This window comes from Trachypithecus francoisi, unplaced genomic scaffold (assembly GCF_009764315.1).
Source record: "Trachypithecus francoisi isolate TF-2019V2 unplaced genomic scaffold, Tfra_2.0 Lachesis_group4, whole genome shotgun sequence".
Lineage (NCBI taxonomy): Eukaryota > Metazoa > Chordata > Mammalia > Primates > Cercopithecidae > Trachypithecus > Trachypithecus francoisi.
Window position 1 is genome coordinate 104,243,280 of NW_022681469.1, and position 23,578 is coordinate 104,266,857.

General features: G+C 37.6%; 2 protein-coding genes across 9 annotated transcripts in view; both read right to left on the minus strand.

Annotated features, from left to right (window-relative positions):
* NT5C3A (5'-nucleotidase, cytosolic IIIA) overlaps positions 1-23,578 on the minus strand; it is a 51,251-nt gene that overhangs the window by 8,012 nt on the left and 19,661 nt on the right. The window contains exons 1-4 of one of the 8 annotated variants that reach the window (XM_033194161.1): positions 18,424-18,731; positions 13,498-13,552; positions 4,968-5,066; positions 2,220-2,289 (exon numbers count right to left, since the gene is read on the minus strand). In XM_033194161.1, coding sequence (XP_033050052.1) covers positions 2,220-2,289; positions 4,968-5,066; positions 13,498-13,533 — 205 coding nt within the window. In that variant the 5' untranslated portion in view covers positions 13,534-13,552; positions 18,424-18,731. Of the gene's footprint in view, positions 1-2,219; positions 2,290-4,967; positions 5,067-11,162; positions 11,214-13,497; positions 13,553-18,423; positions 18,732-23,578 lie in introns of those variants that run through there. The other 7 variants (XM_033194162.1, XM_033194166.1, XM_033194164.1 and 4 more) reach the window with 7 other exon arrangements.
* LOC117073368 (40S ribosomal protein S29-like) lies at positions 13,586-18,413 on the minus strand. Its single transcript, XM_033194167.1, has one exon. It carries the CDS (start codon positions 13,940-13,942, stop codon positions 13,772-13,774), a length of 171 nt encoding a protein of 56 aa, XP_033050058.1. The 5' UTR covers positions 13,943-18,413; the 3' UTR covers positions 13,586-13,771.

Consider the following 23,578-nt stretch of genomic DNA (forward strand, 5'->3'; position numbering starts at 1 on the left):
TTTGCTATAAAGTAATGGCAAAAAACTCAATTACTTTTGCACCAACCCAATACTTTTAAGTAATGCCAATCAACTAGCATGGTTATTGTAACTTTTGGTCTCAGTGGTATAATTCACATGACACTGTTAGGGAAGCTAATGGTTTAAAATCTGAGATTTAGTGACTGCTTGCTTACACCACTGAGATAGACAATTCAGTATCTTCAAACACTATGAACTGTGTATTGATCACTTCCATTTTCTTCTTTGTAGTTAAATAGAAGAAACACATATGGGAAATACATTTTTTTCTAAATAAAAAGATAATAAATGCTTAATGTAAACACCTGGAAAATCCAGACCACTGTAAAGCAGAAAACAAAAACTGAATGGTAAAAAGTTTTACCATTCAATAGTAAGTAGCGAACAATATTTTAGTATATTTCCTTTCAGTCTTAAGATTTCATGTATATCAATTAGATAAGAGATGATACCAAATCTGTAATTATGAATTTTCTTTTTCATTTCACATTGTAGTCTGCATTTTTCCATGTAATTAAAATTTCTGGTATGTGAGCAGAAAATAATTTATATCATTTCTGCAGCATTAAACTTTTTAGGTTGCTTCCAAGCATCTGCTATTAGTAGTAATTTTATGTTGAGCTTAGTCACCATTATTTTTGTGAATAAAGCTTTTTTAAAAACTGCATTTGGGATTACTTACAAATTCTCTAAAGAGGACTTAATAGGGCAAAGGATATAAATATTTTTAGTGTCTTTTTTTTTTTTTCGAGACAGGGTCTTGTTTTGTCATCCAGGCGGGAATGCAGTGGTGTGATTACGGCTCACTACAGACTCGCCCTCCCAGGCTCAAGGATCCTCTCAGCCTCCCAAGTGAGTATCTGGGACCACAGGCACACCACAATGCCCAGCTGATTTTTTATTTTTTTGTAAGAAAAGGTCTTATCATTACGTTGCTCAGGCTGGTCTCAAACTCCTGGGCTCAAGTGATTATCCCACCTCCACCTCCTAAAGTGCTGGGATTACAGGCGTGAGCCACTGTGCCTGGCGATTTTTAGCGTTTTTTAAAATACAAATTATCAAAATAATTTTTTTCTTTTTTTTTTTTTCGAGACAGGGTCTTGTTTTGTCATCCAGGCGGGAATGCAGTGGTGTGATTACGGCTCACTACAGACTCGCCCTCCCAGGCTCAAGGATCCTCTCAGCCTCCCAAGTGAGTATCTGGGACCACAGGCACACCACAATGCCCAGCTGATTTTTTATTTTTTTGTAAGAAAAGGTCTTATCATTACGTTGCTCAGGCTGGTCTCAAACTCCTGGGCTCAAGTGATTATCCCACCTCCACCTCCTAAAGTGCTGGGATTACAGGCGTGAGCCACTGTGCCTGGCGATTTTTAGCGTTTTTTAAAATACAAATTATCAAAATAATTTTTTTCTTTTTTTTTTTCCCCCAAGATGAAGTTTCACTCTGTTGCACAGGCTGGAGTGCAGTGGTGTAATCTTGGCTCACTGCAACCTCCACCTCCCGGGTTCAAGAGATTCTCTTGCCTCAGCCTCTTGAGTAGCTGGGATTACAGGTGCCCGCCACCAAGCCCAGCTAATTTTTGTATTTTTAGTAGAGACAGGGATTCATCATTTTGGCCACGCTGGTCTCGAACTCCTGACTGCAAATGATCTGCCCACCTCAGCCTCCCAAAATGTTGAGATTACAGCCATGAGCCACTGTACCCGGCCCCAGAATAATTTTTCAATTTACGTATGTACTAAAAACAAATGAGAGAGTTCATTTCACCGTTTTCCTGTCAGGTTGAAGAGTGTTATTTTAAAAACTCACAGCCAAGTTGGAAAACAAAAAAGACATTAAAATTTGGTAAAATTCCTAGAAAACAGAGTATTTGATAAATGCCGCTTCTTCAGGTTAACCCAAAGTTTACAACCTATTTAAATATTTCTTGAATAATGAATAGACTGTATTTGGCAAGAAATATTTCAGGAGTCTCCGATTCCCTTTGCTACCAAAACCATACATGAAAATAGCCATTTATATAATATAGGAAAAAAATACCTCAAAAATATGGTAAGAAAAAGCAGGTCTCCTCACTGTCAATGTCCAAAAAGAATTTTAAAAACCCAGTTATCTCACAGGTAATATAGATAAAGAGGATCTTAAAATAATGATGACATGCTTTTGTGAATTTGTTTATAAATACCACACTTACTATGACATGTTGGGCATCTTTTCCCTTTGTATGAAAATCTACTGAGTGTCATATCAAAGTCTGTTATTATCTGTAAGAAAAGAGTGAAAGGCATTATTGTAAACACAGCCCACATGGCCAGAATTTCTCTGTGCTACCCAAACACATACTTCATGCTTTCCTAGATGCATAGGACTGTGCTCAGTCTCTGGTCCACACTGTTAAGTTATTTGAATCTTCTCATGCGGTTCATTTATAAAGTCCTGGGGATAATCTTAACTACAAGGTGCTACCTTGAGTGCCCTAGCACTGTCGCCAAATAAATCTGAGTAGTAATGTAGCTATAAAAAACAAAGAGATGCTGTCATTTGCAGCAACATGGGCGAGCCTGGAGGTCATTATCTTACGTGAAATAAGCCAGGCACAGAAAGACAAATACTACGTGTTCTTATTCACATATGAAAACTAAAAAACTTGATCTCATGGAAGCAGAGAGTAGAAAGATGGTTACCAGAGGCTGGGAAAGGTGGGAGGGATGGGGAAATAAAGAACAGTTGATGAATGGTTATGAAAATACTGTTAGAAGGAATAAGTTCTAGTGTTTATACAGTAGAATGACTATAGTAAACAGTATTTTGTTGTATATTTCAAAATAGCTAGAAGAAAAGGTTTAGAATGTTCCCCCCAAAAGAATAAATATTAGAAATGGCAGATATCCTAATTACCTGATACACATTTTATATATATTTGAAAATATCACATGTACCCCATATATATATATATACAGTTATTATGTATCAACTTTAAAAACTGAAAAAATCCAGCCGGGTGTGGTGGCTCATGCCTGTAATCCCAGCACTTTGGGAGGCCGAGGTGGGGAGATCACTTGAGGTCAGGAGTTCGAGACCAGCCTGGCCAACATGGTAAAACCCTGTCTCTACTAAAAATACAAAAATAGCCAGGTGTGGTGGCAGGTGCCTGTAATCCCAGCTACTGAGGAAGCTGAGGCAGGAGAATCGCTTGAAGCTGGGAGGCACAGGTTGCAGTGAGCTAAGATCATGCCACTCTACTCCAACCTGGGTGACAGAGTTAAGACTCTGTCTCGAAAAAATAAAATAAAATAAATAAATAAAAATAAAAATTTGAAAACATCTGATTAATTGGTATGGGAATTTGCAATTGCAGGTGATATGGTTACTCTTCTCACTAGAGATTTTCAACAAACTTGGTCAATGCACAAATATGCAGTGGAAGCAATTCAACTATATGAAGCTCTCAGTTACTGATACTGTTACATGCTGGATTTAACTTGCTTATTTAAGGTAAACTATACCAATGAATGAATGCATATTGAAATAGCTGGCCAGCTCTTGAAACTTAGGAGACTGTGTTAAATATTATTTTTCAGAAATGTTGTAAAAAAAGAGTATTTTTTTTACAGAATATCCAGATTGTCAATTTACATGTAACACATTCCTTTAAAATAGAGACAACTTTTTAAAAACTCAACTATCCCCTTAATAAAGTTACATCTTAATTTGAACTACCACGATTAAAACATGAAAGAGCAACTTAAAACTATACCCTTTTAAATATTATCCTTAAAATGGTTTAATGCTTATACACAGCATGAGTTAGCTTAGTACTTAAGACTAATAAAAACTTAAGAGTATTTCAGGGTTATTAATTTTTGTTTTTCCAATAGGGTATTCTGTCTATTTTAGAAAAACTCAAGATATATATTTTCTGGATTTTATATTCCTAAAGGATAGGCAAAAACTGTCTACCTAAACATGTTGTACTCAGATTTTGTCAAACAGGAGATGAATGAGTCTGCTTTAACATCAAAAATAAAATAAGGCTGGGTCATGATGGCTCACGCCTGTAATCCCAGCACTTTGGGAGGCTGAGGCAGATGGATCTCTTGAGGCCAGGAGTTTGAGACCAGTCTGGCCAACGTGGTGAAACCCTGTCTCTACTAAAAATGTAAAAATTAGCTGGGCGCGGTGGCAGGCACCTATAATCCCAGCTGCTTTGGAGGTTGAGGCAGGAAAATTACTTGAACCGGGAGGCAGAGGTTGCAGTGAGCTGAGATTGTGCCACTGCACTCCAGCCTGAGCAACAGAGCAATACTCAGTCTCAAAAACCAAAAAAAAATTAGCTGAGTGTGGTAGCTGGCAGCTATAATCCCAGCTGCTCGGGAGGCTGAGGTATGAGAATTGCTTGAACCCGGGAGGAGCAGTGAGCCAGGATCGCGCCACTGCACTCCAGCCTGGGCAACAGAGTGAGACTCCATCTCAAAAGAAGAAGAAGAAGAAAAAGAAGCCTTTATTATTAAGCTTTTATTTTATTTTTGGAGTGCAGTGGCATGATCTCAGCTCACCGCAACCTCCGCCTCCTGGGGTTAAGTGATTCACCTGCCTCAGTCTCCCAAGTGGCTGGGATTACAGGCATGTGCCACCAGGCTTGGCTAATTTTTGTACTTTTAGTAGAGACAGAGTTTCACCATGTTGGCCGGGCTGGTCTTGAACTCCAGACCTCAGCCTTGTCCACCCGCCTCGGCCTCCCAAAGTGCTGGGATTACAGGTGTGAGCCACTGTGCCTGGTCATTTTTTTTTTTTTTTTAAATAGAGATGGGGTCTCACTATGTTGCCCAGGCTGGTCTCAAACTCCTGGGCTCAAATGATCCTCCTGCTTCAGTTTCCCAAAGTGCTGGGATTACGGGCATGAGCCACCACACACAGCCAAGGCTTCTTGATGATTATTCACCTGAAGTTTAGCAGCTCCTCCTTTGATAAGACCACAGATAATTTCTTCTACTCTTGTAGGGTTCTTGATTCGAACTGAACTTTTCTGGAATTCTGGCATCTAAAGAGTAAAAGAAAATTAATTAGTTTTCATTCTTCTTTCCTCAGATTCCTTTGATACCAACCAGAAGCTTGTCTTATTTAAAGACATAAAAATGTTAAGGCATTATTTTTAAAAAGCAAGCCACCACATCAAATGATCATTTATTTATCTTATTACTCCTTTTTTAGACATGCTGTCTTGTTTTGTCACCCAGGCTGGAGTGCAGTGGCACAATCCTAGCTCACCATAGCCTCAAACTCCTGGGCTCAAATGCTCCTCCCATCTCAGCCTCCTGAGTAGGTAGAAGGCATGCGCCATCATACCCAGCTAATTTTTAAAATTTTCTGTAGAGGTGAGTGAGGTCTTGCTATGTTGCTCAGGCTGATCTTGAACTCCTGGCCTCAAGCAATCCTCCCATGTTGGCCTTCCAAAGTCCTGGGATTAAAAGTGTGGGACACCAAGCCCAGCTCCCGCTATACCATTTATACACACAAAAATACTTAAAACCTATCAGTATTTTCTAGCTACAGAGTAAGACAAAACTACATTTGTGATTCAATTACATTATCAGAGAGTATATCTTTTTCTAATTATAAAAGCTATGCATACTTACCACAGAAATAACAGTAAAAATATAAAAAAGACAATAAAAACTGCCTGGAGTTCAACTACTTGAAGATAAACAAGTAACATTTAAATTTATTTTCTATTAGTTTCATTTCTGTGATTTTCTATTAGTTTCATTTCTGGGTTGTGATGCAATCCAGTCAAGAGCCCAAAAATCATATTTTAACCATGAATACCCCAACAGCTACCCCTCAATTGATGTAATTTTTCTAAAAATCTTAAGATGACCCCCCATTAAGCCTCCATTTTATATAATACAATAACTAAACTTCCACCCTAATACTAATATAATACCTTGAGAATATCCCTCTGAAACATGCATATAGATGTACATAGTTTTAGCTCATCCTCATTATATACTTTTGCATCTGGCTTTTACAAATTAATACATACATTTAGCTTGCCTACATATTTATATTTTAAAATGTTCCTGAGCAGAAAGGAAGCAAATATCATGATTATTCCCCCAAAAGTTTGTCTTTGTATAATTAAAATATATTTAAAATATTTAAAAATTGAAAAGCTGCTTCAAGATCTTTGCTCTTTTTCTTGTACTATTTCCCAAATAACATACTGTTCTTGGTATATATTTTACAATAGATTTATTTCAAATTGAGATAACTGCCAAAAAGTATTGTGCCAGGCACAGTGGCACATGCCTGTAATCCCAGCTACTTGGAAGATGAGGTAGGATCACCGGAGCCCAGGAGTTTGAGACCAGCCTGGGCAACATAGCAAGATCCATCTAAAACAATGGATGTAGGCTGCTACTACAGAGTTATGAAGACTTTAGGGTTGCTCAACAACTTAATCTTAAGTATTATTTCTTGTTACTAGCTACTTTATCACAAATAGAATGAAACTGATTAGAGGAAAAATCAGTACAAGCTCTTACAGCACATGTACAACACAACAAGGAGGAGAAAATTATGCCTCATTTTATAGTCAGTTATACAGTATAGGCAGTAATAGTACCTCAAATTCAGGCTCTATACTGGTTTGTATTGGATAATCTTTATTTATATATTTTTATTCTGGGCATGTTATTGGTAATATTAACATGGTTCATGTGTGTCATGGACACGGTTATAAAAATTCCCTGGACCTTCTATCTTTGCTACGAGAGAATCTGACCAGGTAAATCTATCAGATGCTGTGTTGTTCCTACATAATGCGCAAGAGCAGAAAAATCAGAAAAAGGCTAGCCTGTCTCCCAAAGACTGGAAGATGATAATGAAAGTGTAGAGGAAAGAGGCCGGGCACGGTGGCTCATGCCTGTAATCCCAGCACTTTGGGAGGTTGGGGCGGGCGGATCACGAGGTCAGGAGATCAAGACCATCCTGGCTAACATGGTGAAACCCTGTCTCTACTAAAAATACAAAAAATTAGCTGAGCGTGGTGGCGGGTGCCTGTAGTCCCAGCTACTTGGGAGGCTGCGGCAGGAGAATGGTGTAAACCAGGGAGGTGGAGCTTGAAAAAAATAAAGAAAGTGTGGAGGAAAGAGAAGTGCTAACATTAAAATTTTCTCCATGGATGAAAGATCTACCACCTACAATACACTTAATTTTAAAAAGCCATATTTAAGTAGGATGACCTGCAATGCAAGTAAACTTGATGTAGTAATCCTTTTAACTCAACTGAATGAGTTTCAATGGATTAAAGGTTATGTATTTTACAGTGATTTTTCAATAGATGGAAAGGCAGATAGGCACTGGTTCCTACATTCTTTTTTTTCATACATTAACCCATTCATTCGCCTAACTAATATTTACCATGTGTCTACTTTGTGCCACACACTCTTGCTAGATGCTAGGGATATGATGATGAGTAGTATTTACTCTGCTTTTCTGCTGAGTTTTAGGGACAACGGCTGTTTTGGAATATCACTTCTGTAACTCCTTTAAAATACCTCAGCTAATAAGTTTATCTCTTGACAACTAATTTCTGTTCTTACCTCAGCCTTAACTGGCAGATGTACAGAAATCAGCATATGTTTGATTCAATAACCAATCCATTATGGTGAAAGCAACACAGGATATATATCATAGACTATTTTTTCACCAAAAAAATTAAATATTCGATTTCAGTGTACCCATACTAAGATATCTTGCCTCAGACAAATGACAGCTTCAAGTTTTTGATAACGGATAGGAGAATCACACCAACACCATTTCGAAGAAGGCTGGTTTCTGCTACACTGACAAATGTAAGATTGGTTTATTTTATTTTTATAGGGATAAGGTCTTGCTATGTTGCCCAGGCTGGTCTCAAACTCCTGGGCTCAAGCAATCTCCCCGCTTCAGCCTCCCAAAATGCTAGGATTACAGGTGTGAGCCACCCCGCCTGGCTAATGCTGGTTTACTATAAATCACAATGGACGAAAGAGAACTGGCAGCTAAAGGCACTGGTGGCTGGCTCCTGTACAACATACAACCATTAATTTTCAGATAAAGAAGTAGTGAAAACACAAATGGCACGGGAGTAAAATAATGATGAAATAGGTATAAGAAATATAAAAATGACCATTCTATCTGTCTTGGGTTATGTAGTATACTATACTCCTCTCCTGCAATACACAATCAATGTCATTGATCTGTATGAGAAATACTTCACAAGAACTTGAGATATTGGGTATTTTACTCAAATACTTTATAATATAGCCAAAGAAAGAGAATCCAAGACTCCTGTATGGAATATGTCAAAGAGTATCATAATATAAGCACACTGTAGAAGTATGATGAAATACATCACGTACTTTTTGTTGTTGTTTTTGTTGAACATGCCCCAACTGTTGCATGAGACCACATACTTTTGTTACCTCCACAAAGTCCTTCTGTCTATATCCCTCTTAGAAAAACACAGACATGGTTTGGTGGCACATAAATAATGATACTTCAAATTTGAAGGGCAAGTTATTTTGAATTGTCTGAAAAATTTTCAATGTGATTATGACATAATTTTATGAAAAACAAATAAGAAGCTAACAATTTCCATCATTTGTGATAAAAAGAGAACAAATTCATTTTATAGTAAAGCCACAGTGTAAAATGTTAGGGAGGGAGAAATGCCTTTCTGCAAAGAATCAGGGTATGTTGGTTGATTGATGCCAAATCTGAATCAACACCAAAAATGATTAAGAAAGACCTAAAACATATTTATTTTGACCAATATAAAGATGAAATGGATTTCAAAGTTATGCCATTTTTATCCACAACTCAATTGCAGTATTAGATTATTTGATATGATCTTGTAGATACACTGGGACAAGATAAAAATGAGAAGCTCCAAGGTACAGCTGCCAAATTTTGGGTGTGGCTTGGTATCATCAATCCAATTATAATGTTCCAGACTAGGGATAATCCTAATTTCCAGGATGAGATTATGACAACTTCAAAGTTTAATTCTGTTTGAACTAGATTTCAAATTATATTAAATTTTGATTAAAAAAGAAAACATGGCCAGGCATGGTGGCTCATGCCTGTAATCCCAGCACTTCAGGAGGCCGAGGAGGACCACTTGAGCTCAGCAGTTTGAGACCAGACTGGACAACATGGCGAAACCCCATCTCTACAAACAATACAAAAATTAGCCAGGCATGGTGGTGCACATCTGTAGTCTCAGATACTCGGAGGCTAAGGTGGGAGGATTGCCTGAGCCTGGGAGGCAGAGGTTGCAGTGAGCCGACATCATGCCACTGGACTCCAGCCTGGGTGACACAGTGAGACCCTGTCTCAAAATATAAATAAATAAATAAGTGAGAAAACAATTCATATTTTAACCAACACTAAAAAAATTACTTGTACTTTTAATTTATAAATATATATGTTCATCTATATGAGTTTCATTTATTTATTATTTTTAAAATTTGTTTGGCCGGGCATGGTGGCTGATGCCTGGAATCCCAACACTTTGGGAGGCCAAGGCCAGCAGATTACCTAAGGTCAGGAGTTTGAGACCAGCCTGGCCAACATAGTGAAACCCTCTCTCTATTAAAAATACAAAAATTAGCCGGGCATGGTAGCACATGCCTGTAATCCCAGCTACTTTGGAGGCTGAGACAGGAGAACTGCTTGAACCCGGGAGGTGGAGGTTGCAGTAAGTCGAGATGTCACCACTGCACTCTAGCCCGGGTGACAGAGCGAGACTCTGTCTCAAAAACAAACAAACAAAAAAAGGCCGGGCACGGTGACTCATGCCTGTAATACCAGCACTTCGGGGGGCCAAGGCAGGCGTATCGCCAGAGGTCAGGAGTTCGAGATCAGCCTGGGTAACAGGGTTGAACCCTGTCTCTACTAAATATACAAAATTAGCTGGGCATGGTGCCACATACCTGTAATCCCTATTACTTGGGAGGCTGAGGCAGGAGAACTGCTTGAACCTGGGAGGTGGAGGTTGCAGTGAGCCAGGATTTTGCCACTGCACTCCAAGCCTGGGTGACAGAGTGAGACTCGGTCTCCAAAAAAAAAAAATTTGTTTTTTTTTTTTATTTTTATTTTTTGAGGCAGGGTCTCGCTCTGTCACCCAGGCTGGAGTGCAGTGGCGTGATCTTGGCTCACCGCAACTTTCAATTCCTGGGCTCAGGCGATACCCCCACCTCAGCCTCTCAAGTAACTGGGACTATAGGGGCTCACCACTACTCTTGGCTAATTTTTGCATTTTTTTGTAGAAACAGGGTTTTGAAGTGTTGCCCAGGCTGGTCTTGAACTCCTGGGCTCAAGCAATCTGCCTGCCTCAGCATCCCAAAGTGTTGGGATTACAGGCATCAGCCACTGCACCTGACTTATTTAAAATTTTTTTTTGAGACAAGGTCTCACTCTGTCAAACAGGCTGGAGTGCAGTGGCGTGATCACAGCTCACTGCAGCCTTGACATCCTGGGCTCAACAGATCCTCCCACCTTAGCCTCCAGAGTAGCTGGGACTACAGTCATCTGCCACTATGCCCAGCTAATTTTTTAATTTTTGTAGAGACAGGTCTCACTATGTTGCCCAGGCTCGTCTCAAACTCCTGAGCTCAAGTGATCCTCTCGCCTTGGCCTCCCAAAGTGCGGGGATTACAGGCATGAGCCATAGCACCCAGCCTCAGTGAATTTTAAATTACCTTAGTATTATCCTACATTTTTCTGGAAATAGCCCACATAAAAATTAGTTTGAATCACTTAAGAAATTCCAGTCAGATGTTTTCAGAGAAATAGTCTTTCTTGGTTTTCCACTGTTTATATTTGGTAGCAACAAAAGACTTCATTACTGCAGTGGTACAAAGAAGTAGGCACTACAGTTTTTATCCAACTACACAGAAAGTATAGATTTAAAGCCACCTATTCAAACTGGTACATTTGCCCATATACACAGATGATACTCTGATTTGTTTGGAAGATCATGCACTACTAAATTTTAGTAATGGTGATTTCCCTTGCCTATTATATATTCAGTCTGTTTCCACATTAAGATAGTGTAGGCAGGGGGGAGGGATGGCATTGGGAGTTATACCTGATGTAAATGATGAATTGATGGGTGCTGATGAGTTGATGGGCGCAGCACACCAACATGGCACATGCATACATATGTAACAAACTTGCACGTTGTGCACATGTACCCTAGAACTTAAAGTATAAAAAAAAACAACAAAAAAAAGATAGTGTAGGCCAAATTCTTTCATTCCTTCACCACATATTAAGTATACAACAGTGTGTGAAGCCGCTCTGTAAGAGAAACATAAAATATAAATCTTACACTCAAGGTGCATATTCTCTAATGTGGATTATAAAATAGAAACCCAAATAATTAATACATTGCCAAAATGTCCAGATAAAATGTAAGAGGAATAGAAGAGACAGAGATTTCTTCTTCTGGGGTCAAAGGAGTAAGAGCCAACAGAGGTAGGCTCTGGAAGGGAAACAGGACTTAGATATGCTGAGATTAGGGAGGAATCAAAGTGCAGGGTCTAATGTGGGAAAAAGAGAAATAGCTGTTTGTCTAGAACTTAAGTGTACACAGAGAAGTGTGCGTGTAAAAAGTCTGGACAGAGAGATCTGAATCCTGTTCATGAGAAGTGAAGAATAACATGGTATAAAGTTGTCAATATAAAAGACATATGAATATTTTTAGGAAAGCAAACTCAAGGTAAAAACTGTGTAAATTAATGCACTAATAGTTAAAAAAAAATCTTTTGCCCTATTTTCCTTCAACAGTCTGAACAACTGTGGGGTGAATACACTGCTACTTGCCTCTACAGACACCTTCTAGAGGGCTCTAGGACCCAAATAACAACATTATACAAAGAGGATTAACATTGTTTATATGTCAGGGAATTCCTATACTGCTTGTGTTCATATAAGTTTAAAAAAAGTCAACCCAAACAAGAAAATAAGTTTTAGACTGGTTTAATTCTATGTATCAAAGAGATATGCTCAATTCCAATGAATCAAGTGCCAATCATTCAATGGATGCAAAGAGCTGCTATTAGGTTGAACCACATAAAACTGGCAATATTGGACTATATTTGACGTATAAAAACAACAATTGCATGCGCTTCAATCTAAGAGCAATAACTAAACTGACGATGACTTAATCACCATTTTGAGTCAACTTTCACCTTTGATCCTACACTGGTTGAGGGAAAGATGACCAAGAGATTTATTAAGTGTGACCAAGTGCTGCTTGCTTGCTGTGTCATGCTCTAGTTTATAGGCCAGAAAAAAGCTAGACAGAAAGAGAAAGCTGAAAAAATAAATGGAACAGAAGAGAAGGCACAACAATAAAAAGAACACAAAGAGAAAACAAGAGATCACAGGGCAGTTGTTCCCTTCAAAAGAAAGGATTTTTAAAAATTGTTGTTTTTAAGATTTTATCACTTTGAATATGGAGAACAGATGTAATTTCTTTTCACATATGCGAATAAATATGCCAGTTACACAGTTAAAACACTCACTAACATAATAGATTAATATTTAATGAATGCTTAATCTGTGGTTATTAGAAACTTTATATACGTTTTCATTAAGTATGAATAATAACGCACAGTTGGTGGTTTCACACCCATTTCTTAAAGGTAAGCTTACTGCTCTCATTCAGGCCTACAGAAACTAATAAGGAGTAAGATTTTTTTTTTTGAGACGGAATCTCGCTCTGTTGCCCAGGCTGGAGTGCAGTGGCACAATCTTGGCTCACTGCAGCCTCCGCCTCCCAGGTTCAAGCCATTCGCCTGCCTCAGCCTCCCTAGTAGCTGCGACTACAGGAGCGTGTTACCATGCCCGGCTAATTTTTTGTATTTTTAGTAGAGACGGGGTTTCACCGTATTAGCCAGGACAGTCTTGATCTCCCGACCTCGTGATCTGCCCACCTCGGCCTCCCAAAGTGCTGGGATTACAGGCGCCTAGCCAGAATGAGTTAAGATATGAAGCCAGTTCTGACTCCAAAGCCTGAATATTTCCTATCTCATCCTAATATATATAATGCAACTGTATTGTCACGCAAGAAGTATTTAAAAAATTTCTGAATGCTTGTCATTTAAATCAGGAAGCCTACAATAATGTATTTCACATTGTATGATTTAAGTGTGTTATTGCTGAGCAAAGAAAATTTAGCATAAAAAGGAATGGGGAAACATATTCTGAGAAGCACAATAATGTGCATTAGATTTCAAGCAAAAACATTTTAAAGATAATTTGAAATTCAATTCAATAAGTATTTGAGGTTTATTTTGTGATGCACTGCGAAGAAAGAGTTGTATAAAATTTCAGTCCCATAATTATGTTAGAGACAGAGGTAAAAGTGGTGAAGATTTACCATTAATAAATGGAACTGGAAATAGGCAAATACCCACCATTTTCACATGTACAGCAGACTCTTGATTAGTCATTTCTTGGTTATCCAATCTTCTGGATTTTCCCAGGTGATGTCACAGCAAAAGAGAAAAAAAACAGTACACGTGACATACATAAATTTCAGGTTCTTCCTGTTATGCTAATAATATACTAAGGTGGTATTTTTGGTATGACTTATTTTGTTTTTTAAAAATGTTTATTTTATGTACAAAGAAGTAACATGGTTTCTTTCATTGGGTGGATGCCCTGGATAATCCATTCAAGGAAGATCACTTAGTCCAACTCAATGAAACCTATGTCCTTTGCGTACTGATGGAAACACTGACAGCACATATAAAGGCTGTGTTTCCGGATCAGACTATGCTGGTTTGGGCAGATGTGACAAGAGCGAGAACCCTGGCCCAACTTCTGTGGGTGGCTCCAGTAAGGCTGCTGGTGACCCATCTTGCTTTCGGGAGTGCAATGAGGCAAAAGGCTTTGTTATGATTTAACATAGCCTATATTTGACATATAAAGCATCTTTTTTTTTCTAAGAAGCTCAGCAAGGGTTTTACTCTATCCAGCATAGTTTTGGATTAAACATTTTGTATGGAGAATCTGAAGCTCTCCTACAAGAACTTATATGGTATTAAGAAAACTGAATAAACAGTGAAAATGAAGTACATATTTGCAAAGAGCACTTTATTGCAAGAATATTTTATCAACACTTTCTCTACATGTAAGGATGAAGTTTGTGGGAAAATTATGCATTGCTACTACTGAATCAATATAGGAATATACAGACAGAACAAAGTAAGGGAAAACATAACACAAAAGTCCAATTTTTCCTTCAATTTTCTTATATTAAAATCTTTAATTTTTTTTTTTTTTTTGAGATGGAGTCTTGCTCTGTTGTCAAGCTGGAGTGCAGTGGCATGATCTCGGCTCACTGCAACCTCCGACTCCCAGGTTCAAATGATTCTGCTGCCTCAGCCTCCCAAGTAGGTGGAACTACAGGTGCATGCTGCCATGTCCGGCTAATTTTTGCATTTTTAGTAGAGATGGGGTTTTACCATGTTGGCCAGGATGGCCTCGATCTCCTGACCTCATGATCCGCCTGCCTTGGCCTCCCAAACTGCTGGGATTACAGGTGTGAGCCACTGCGCCTGGCCTAAATCTTTAATTTTTAAATATGATATGACTAAGATATGAGCTGCATTTGAATTGAGCATTGTGTCTAGCACAAAATAGGTATGTGACAGTGTTTATTAACTGAATGAACCTTTTAGGTTCTGGGTGAAGTTTAAATATATCTGTTCATCAAACAAAAGGAACCAGTTTTTAAAACATCTCTCATCATTATTCTAAGGTTTTTTGTTGTTGCTGTGTTGGTAGTATAAAACTTAGGGAAAATTACTAATCTATTTTTGTTCCATAATGACTTTACTTTTACTTTATTTCAGATAAGTAAATTTTTATAATTAAAGCGCTATTTAAAAATGGCACTTAGTTGAAGGGGAGAAAATATCTGACTTTTTCTTAAACTCTAGTAATGTAAATTGGACATTAGATCTGTGTTCTTATAATTAAAAGGTGTTATAGCAGATACATCAAATTTTCTCAAATTCTAAAATTTGGTCCCTACCCCCTTCCATTTTAAGTCCATGAAATTACAAAATGTCTTTTTCTTCCTCTCTCAGAAAGCCTGCTAGTAAGCTGATAGTCTCATAATTGATGGCATCTTAGAATTAAGTAAACATGATTTCCAAATAGTAAGATAACTTGCAATTTTTCACATCTGAAAAAGAATGTCTCTGCATATGAGTGTGTGTATATATATCGATATAAAGATGTATATATCTTTATACATATATACACAGATATATATATACACACACATATATATACATACACACATACAGTATATAACTCAGAAAACATTTGATCACCACACTCAAAATATAATGGTAGTTTGGGGATTAGTAGTCTTTAGCTTAGATGATTGTAGTCAAGTTTAAGTAGACTTTCCTTGGTCTAACTTTTTTCTTTCATAGTCATCCAGATTTCTAACAAACAAGGTATTACAGAAGCTGTATGCAAGGCTATTTCTTCATTCATAGCAATCAAAGCCTAATTATTAAATGCTTACAGCTTTTCTTTGATGTTTAATATGTGAAAAGTGGTTTAGATTTTTCAAAGAGCACTATTTAAATAAAACCATCTCATTAGCTTGAAAAAAAGGAAGAGTGTGGAGACTGTGGAAAAGTACTGTAGAGTTTATAAAAATACCGCATAATCTGTGAAACATTTGAAAAACTCAAGGGCAAACAATTCACGCAGTGAAGAATTAAACACATTTTAATATCTAGGAATCTAAGATCTTTTTGTTACACATTCAGGTAGTATAAGCCCTTTCTAGTCTCTATCTCTGAAGTATGGCTCTTTTTGGAACATACATTTTGAGTTTACAGGGGAAAAAAGTCAGTATAAGTTGGTAAAAGAATGATCATCTTTCTCATCATCTCATCAAATAAAAACAAAGTGTGATAAGAAATTTGATGGCCAACTTTAGGACCTTTTTTTTTTTTTGGTAAGTATACCAGTAATTCATGAATACTATGCAAATTTCAACTGAAGAGCTTTCATTCTTCCCAGTCCTCGCTAGCAATCTGATCAGAATTTATCTTTGTTCAAAGATAATCGCACATAAAGTGATACTGCAGTCCTTATACAAAAATTGCTCTAAGGTCTATATCATTTAAAAAGTATAAAGACTCAGGTGTAAAATGTCAGCATTCTGGCACTATTCTAAGGAAGACACGGAAAATTAGGGCAGAGTATTTTTAAACCAATAGGCTTGTAAACCTATACCTGGTATATAAAGTTCAGGCTTACTTTGCCAATGGTCATCTGCTGCAGATGCTTCAAGAGAAGAGTTGCTGGAAAAAACACATCAAGTGTAGAAGACGTGTTCAAAAATAGAAAATACTGCCCTTGAACTATGAACTCTCTTCAAAGGAAGTTTTAACATTTTAAGTCTTCAGAGTCTTTAAGTGTGAACTGGAAAATGTGGAAACTGGAAAGTAATTACTTTGTGTGCTTTTTGTATGAGATTAAGGTCTCTACTATAGCAGAGTTCTTTACAAGGAATATGTAGGACAAGGCTAAAGACTGAAGCAAGAGGTAAGAACTTCACTTAACACAAACTTGACAACTGAAAACTTTATCATGGTATTTCATTCTGACGATAGTTTACAAGTCAATTAATGAAAATTGACTGGTATGTCTACATGAAAAAAATTACCTGATTTAAAGCAAGTCTTAAAGTATCTGAATGCAAACTGATTACTTTTAAAGGTCTACTTGACTCTGTCTTACAGGAAAGTGAAAATGATTAAATTCATGAATATAGCTTTAAAAATTGTGACTGCTTTAATTGTGATACTCGCAGAAACATGTAAACTACATTGATAAGGAAAGAATATTGTGAATGCTAAACTGTATATTACTTACATAAGAAGAGGCATATATTACTATAATATGGACACAGTATCAGCAACAGTACCAAACATCCATGGTGAATCCATTTTTCCTATACTTTTTCAGTAACCTGTACTATTTGACTTTCTTAAGCTTGGGTTTTTTTTTTCTTTAAGTTTCTTAGGGTGATTAGCACATGCAAAATCAAACTGTAAGTTCATCCTTTCTGTATGGTTGTAATAATATTGGGGGGCATTTAAATAATTTTCCCTAATTAGATTTTCAACTCAGCGCTGGGGAAAAAGAAACACACAAGCTGCAAAGTGAAACTTTCTCGATACAAGCATAAAACAAAAACGAAACTAAATAGCAAAGAGTGGGAGGGGTAGAAGAGGATATAGGAGGAAAGAGGAAAAAACAGATTTCAAAAGCTAGTTATTTAAAAATGGGCAATTTAAACCAATTTTCCTAAATGGTAAAGCAGCTACGGAGTCAGAATTCTGTAGACATTTATGCAAATAAATAATTTCAGTGTTTATAATTTATTCCTCTATCCTTCCCACGCTCACTGCCTCTAATATCTAATAGTATCTTTTCAAGATAAGTAAACCACACACACAGCACATGGAAACTAAGTAATTTATACTGACAACCCTTAAGGCACTGAGTTCTTCTGTCCTTGAATTTGTCCTAGAACAACAGCATAGGTGACAAGCAATACCCAGAGATGCCGGGCTTGGATGCAGGCTGCCAATAAAAACTAAGCAAACTGCTTTAAGAAACGATCTGCAGCATGATCTAACTTCTCTGACTTAAGGAAAAAAAAAAAAAACTATAAAATGTAGAGAATTAAATTATTTAAATATAACTTAGCCATAATATTCTAGGCTTTTACTATAATATAAATTTTTGAATCTTAATTTTCAATATATAATTTGTTATAAATCTGTAATCTAACTTTTATCAATTCATAAAACATACCAGTGATAATCCCATTCTATAAAATCCTGGGTAAAGCTCACATGCACAAAATAAAAATCGATAATCTTTATTACTACTCATAATAAACGTTTCCTAATCCTAGTAACACAAAGCTTGTGGCTGTCAGTAAAACTGAGTCACATAGCGACTGAATGAACACCACAACTGAATCTTAGAGTGTTTCCCCTCAACCTGGAAAGAGACTTCTGAAGGTACTTTGTTTTTTCTTAACATCTACATGTAAAACAAGAAGCTCTTAAAATTAGAACATATAAAATGTAATTTCTGAGACCTAAGACTCTTCAAAGTTTTGCACATTCACTTCTTCACAAATTATAAAGAAGTTTTGCATTATACTGGATCACTCTTTTATTTCCTAGGTTTGTATTTTAAAATGCCCAAAATTTCAGTAAGATACAGAATCAAATAAGAATCACATAAAGTTAGACAAGAGAAACTCATTTACATGAACCGTACACACTTACCCTGAAGGTAACCGGACGAGGCACACCAGCAAAAGAAAATTCTTCCTGTCTGAGAAGTACTAATATAGCACAAGGTGCAAATGAGGGCGGTTCCAAAAGCCTTGACTAAGCCCTATGCAAAAACCTTGTGACGCACTGCTGCACAGTACTTTATATATGCTCTTGGTTACAGCCTCGCTAGCTCTGAGCTCGTCACCAGTCAATCTACATAACATTATCAATTGAAGTTATGTGATGATTAAAGAGAAGGTAAATCTCTACTATTAGAACTGGTAACTGGCTCTGGAAAGAAAAGAGGAACCTCTACACTTGTTTGTCAGTGGTTTGTCAGTGTACTTCTGATATGTGAACTTTTCTGTATATTCTATTTTAATACAAAGTTAAAAAGATTAGGTTGCTGTTGCCAGGGCTGGAGGAGGAGGATGGGGAATTATTGCTCAAAGGATAGAGTTTCAGTTTTAGCAGATGAAAAGAGTTCTGGAGTGGACAGTGGTTATGGTTGCACAGCAGTGTAGATGTACTTAATGCCACCAAATTAAATGCTTAAAAATCGTTTAAATGGTACTGTTTATATTATATATATTTTACCACCATTAAAAAAAAGATTAGCTCACTTAAAGTCCATAAACAAAAAGACAAGATATATGCAAATGTGGTCAAAAGACTGTTAATAGTCTTTAGCAAAGGGCAGTGGGATTTAAAGTAATTTTTATATTTTCCTATACGTTTAATGAGACCAGCCACAAAATCTGAAAATAAAAATTAATTTCTATTTTTAAAAAATTTGGGAAAAAGTTCCTTCCTGTTAGAAATAAGAGCAGTCCAACTGTCGTGAAGAAAATATTTTTATTTTTATTTTTTTAAAGAGAACTAGTCTTGCTTTTAACCTGAGTAGTAGGGTGGCAATATGCTAATACCATGTGTCAGGACCTTATAGATAAGTTATGCCATGGGCTGTGGGAAACTTTATCATTAGGAACATGGCTACACTACACTTACATAAATAAATTTTTATTATCGGCTTTTTCTCTACTGCCCTCAGAGAAATGTAGTCTAGGTAGTATTTCAGTAATCAAATTTTGTGAAGTATCGTTCTCTATTAAAAACAACACGTCCCAGCACTTTGGGAGGCTGAGACGGGCGGATCACGAGGTCAGGAGATCGAGACCATCCTGGCTAACACGGTGAAACCCCGTCTCTACTAAAAATACAAAAAAAAAAAAAACTAGCCGGGCGAGGTGGCGGGTGCCTGTAGTCCCAGCTACTCGGGAGGCTGAGGCAGGAGAATGGCGTAAATCCGGGAGGCGGAGCTTGCAGTGAGCTGAGATCCGGCCACTGCACTCCAGTCCGGGCGACAGAGCGAGACTTCGCCTCAAAAAAAAAAAAAATGAAAAATATTTAAATTGCTGTTAACATTGGTGTTAAAAAGCTATCCAGGCTGGGTGCAGTGGCTCATGCCTGTAATCCCTGCACTTTCGAAGGCCGAGGCGGGTGGATCACCTGAGGTCAGGAGTTCGAGACCAACCTGGCCAACATGATGAAACTCCATCTCTGCTAAAAATACAAAAAATTAGCCAGACCTGGTGGCCGGCGCCTGTAATCCCAGCTTCTCGGGGCAGAAGAATCACTTGAACCCGGAAGGCAGAGGTTGCAGGGAGCTGAGATCGTGCCATTGCACTCCAGCCCAGGCAACAAGAGCAAAACTCCATTTCAAAAAAAACAAATGAAACAAAACAAAACAAAAACCCCAAAACCGAAAACCAAAAACAAAACTATCCAAATCTGTATCTAACAAACGTGAAACCTTTGACACTGCTATCTTAATAAAATAATAAAATTCATAATGAAACACTCCTCTAAGAGGACAGCCTATTATTTCTAATCAGTAATGAAGACTCAAGGGCCACAAAAGGGCTCCATTTCTAAAATATTTCTGTATTATATACAAAAATGATGACTTAAATGTCCTTTAATATTGCTATAGTTAACAATGGTAAGAATTTGAAATATATCACTTTGAAATATGATTCACAGATCACTTTCAACAACCAAGAATATTGAAATGGGCCAGGCGTGGTGGCTCATGCCAGTAATCCCAGCACTTCGGGAGGCCAAGGCTAGTGGATCACCAGGTCAGGAGATCGAGACCATCCTGGCTAACACGGTGAAACCCCATCTCTACTAAAAATATATTTTAAAAAATTAGCTGGATGTTGTGGTGGGCACCTGTAGTCCCAGCTACTCGGGAGGCTGAGGCAGGAGAATGGTGTGAACCCGAAAGGCGGAGCTTGCAGTGAGCCGAGATCCCGCCACCGCATTCCAGCCTGGGTGACAGTAAGACTCTGACTCAAAAAAAAAAAAAAAAAAAGAAAAAAAAAAGAATATTGAAATGATAGTTCTACAATCTTTTTGGAGTGCAATTAGAAATACTATTAAAAGCATTAGACATATACATTCCCTTTGACATACCAATTTTGTGTCTAGAAACTTTTCCTAAAGAAATTAGGCGGTACACAAAACTTTAGCTGCCAGGACGTATACTGCAAATTTGTTTTATAATTCTGGGACACTGGAAACAATCTACATGGCTATTTAAATGTTTACTAATACAGAAGAGGTGAATAAACTGCGATATATACATAAAATATAAAATTATACTGCTCTTAAAAATTATTATGAATAGTTAAAATGTATTGTGTTTACAATGTGCCAGATGTCTCTAAGCACTTGATATTCCTTGTCTCATACAACATTTATAAACAACCTTAGAAGGTATGTGCTAGTATTATTCTCAATTTACTGGTGAGCAAATTAAGCCTTATACTTGACAAGTGGCAGAAATGGATTCAAACTCAGTTCTAACTTCAGAATCCATGTTTCAGATCACTGCACAGTACTGCTCCATGAGCTGAGTATTTACAGACATATGGTCTACTATTGATTGAAAAAGGTTATATCTACAGCAAGAGACCAATTTGAGGAGGAAAAATCTTTATACAAGTATAGGAAAGTTTAAAATAGAATACATAAGACAGTATTTGCAATGACATTAAGGGGCCATTTTTACAACCTGAGTTTTAGAAAATAAATGTGCTCTTGGGAAATTTAAATAGCGTGTTAAAAAAGGTCATAGGAGGCCGGGCGCGGTGGCTCAAGCCTGTAATCCCAGCACTTTGGGAGGCCAAGACGGGTGGATCACGAGGTCAGGAGATCGAGACCATCCTGGCTAACACGGTGAAACCCCGTCTCTACTAAAAAATACAAAAAACTAGCCGGGCGAGGTGGCCTGTAGTCCCAGCTACTCGGAGGCTGAGGCAGGAGAATGGCATAAACCCGGGAGGCGGAGCTTGCAGTGAGCTGAGAACCGGCCACTGCACTCCAGCCCGGGCGACAGAGCAAGACTCCGTCTCAAAAAAAAAAAAAAAAAAAAAAAAAAAAAAAGTCATAGGACTAGCACCTATGGTGTCCATAATCAGAAAAGAAAGCTAAAAACCCAGTCAACATCATATAGTTGGATTGTTTGAAACAATGTTTCTAACGGAGACACAGAAGCAAGGAATCCAGCCAGCTTAGTGGGCTCCAAAACAAAACACTTCATGGCATGAAAAGAAAGCTGGCTGGTATCCTATCAAAAGGAGTATTGGTCTCTAAGGGTAGGTGGTTTGGGCTCTGCTGGTGTGTGTGCCTGTCCTGCTAGCCTGATTCTAAGTACAGGGAAGAGGGGGAATATGGATGTTGCTTCCTGCCTATAACAGACTTCATCTTTTTAATTCCACCCAGTGTGTACGTGGTAGGAGTGGGGTGGGAGTGAGATAGTGGGACTGGTGGGGTATCCCCGGAAGAGGGACTAACATGTATCAAGCACTTTCTTGCTTTGTCAAAGTCCCAGAAGCATGCGATGGCCCTTTATATATATTGTAATTCAACTGGTATAATTTTAAGAGAAAAACAATACTTCTCCCTTTTTATAAAGAATCTGAAGTCAGGAGAAGTTAAGACACTACTTATGTGACTTAATGTACAAGAGTTGGGACACTTTTTTTGTTTTTCTTTTTTTTTGAGACAGAGTTTCACTCTTGTTGCCCAGGCTGGAGTACAATGACGCGATCTGGGCACATCGCAACCTCCCCGTCCTGGGTTCAAGAGATTCTCATGCCTCAGCCTTCCCCAGTAGCTGGGATTACAGGCATGCGCCACCATGTCCAGCTAATTTTGTATGGGAAACTTTTTGGACCAAACTATATCAGGCTGTCTCTGGGCAATACATAACATGAGAGGGCTTGAGAAGTCTACGGATGAGTAAGAATGTTTAAAAAATATGCCACAAGAAAGGAACAAGGACACAAGCAATGCACTGAATCAAAGATGCTGAATTTTGTTTCTAACAGCTCCAGGGCACTTAACTTTTTTATTTTATTTTATTTTTTAGAGAAGGGATAGAAAGGATGTGGAAGTACAAAGTTGTAAAGACAGGTTCTTTAACTGCACAGTGGACTTTCACCTCTGTACACAATAACTGGGCCCTGTTGCCTTGGAGTTTCTTTACTCATTGACATAGAAACAGAAATCACTCCTATCACTTCTAGTGGCAAACTCTGGATCTGAAATTCACATGCCAAAGAGCACAGCACTTGTACAGAATTCACATCTTTGGAAGATTTTTTTCCCTCCTCTTTTAACACTGAAACTGGATGTCTTTATCAATAGAAAAAGGGATATTTCTGAGTAACTAGTTAAGAGCTTTTTAGATAGTCAGTTATTCAATCAACTTGAAAAACTAAAAATTATCACTTCATATTTTGTCATCAGAAGATTTCTCAGAAATTCCAAATAATGAAAAAACAAAAAGCCCACAGAAAACCAAATATATGAATTTAAGCTTTAATAACTTATTTATCTTTAACATTGGGACAGGGAAGTAAATAAAGGTACTGCATTAATTAAAAGTTGCATGTAAAAGAAATCACATCATAATCCCGCATAAAACCTGTAGCAAGTATTGTTATTTCTCAACAATACAATCTAGACTTACCTACTAACTTATAGTTGGGCTACTATAATCCAATTACCTTTCCAACAAGGAATGTATTTTTAAACTTAAATCGGATGACACCCTAGGAAGTTATTCCAAACAAAACAATGAAGCCACCATATA

Excerpts from the sequence above, each read along its gene's own strand:
- LOC117073368 (XM_033194167.1), bottom strand. The coding sequence starts at position 13,942 with ATGGGTCACCAGCAGCCTTACTGGAGCCACCCACAGAAGTTGGGCCAG.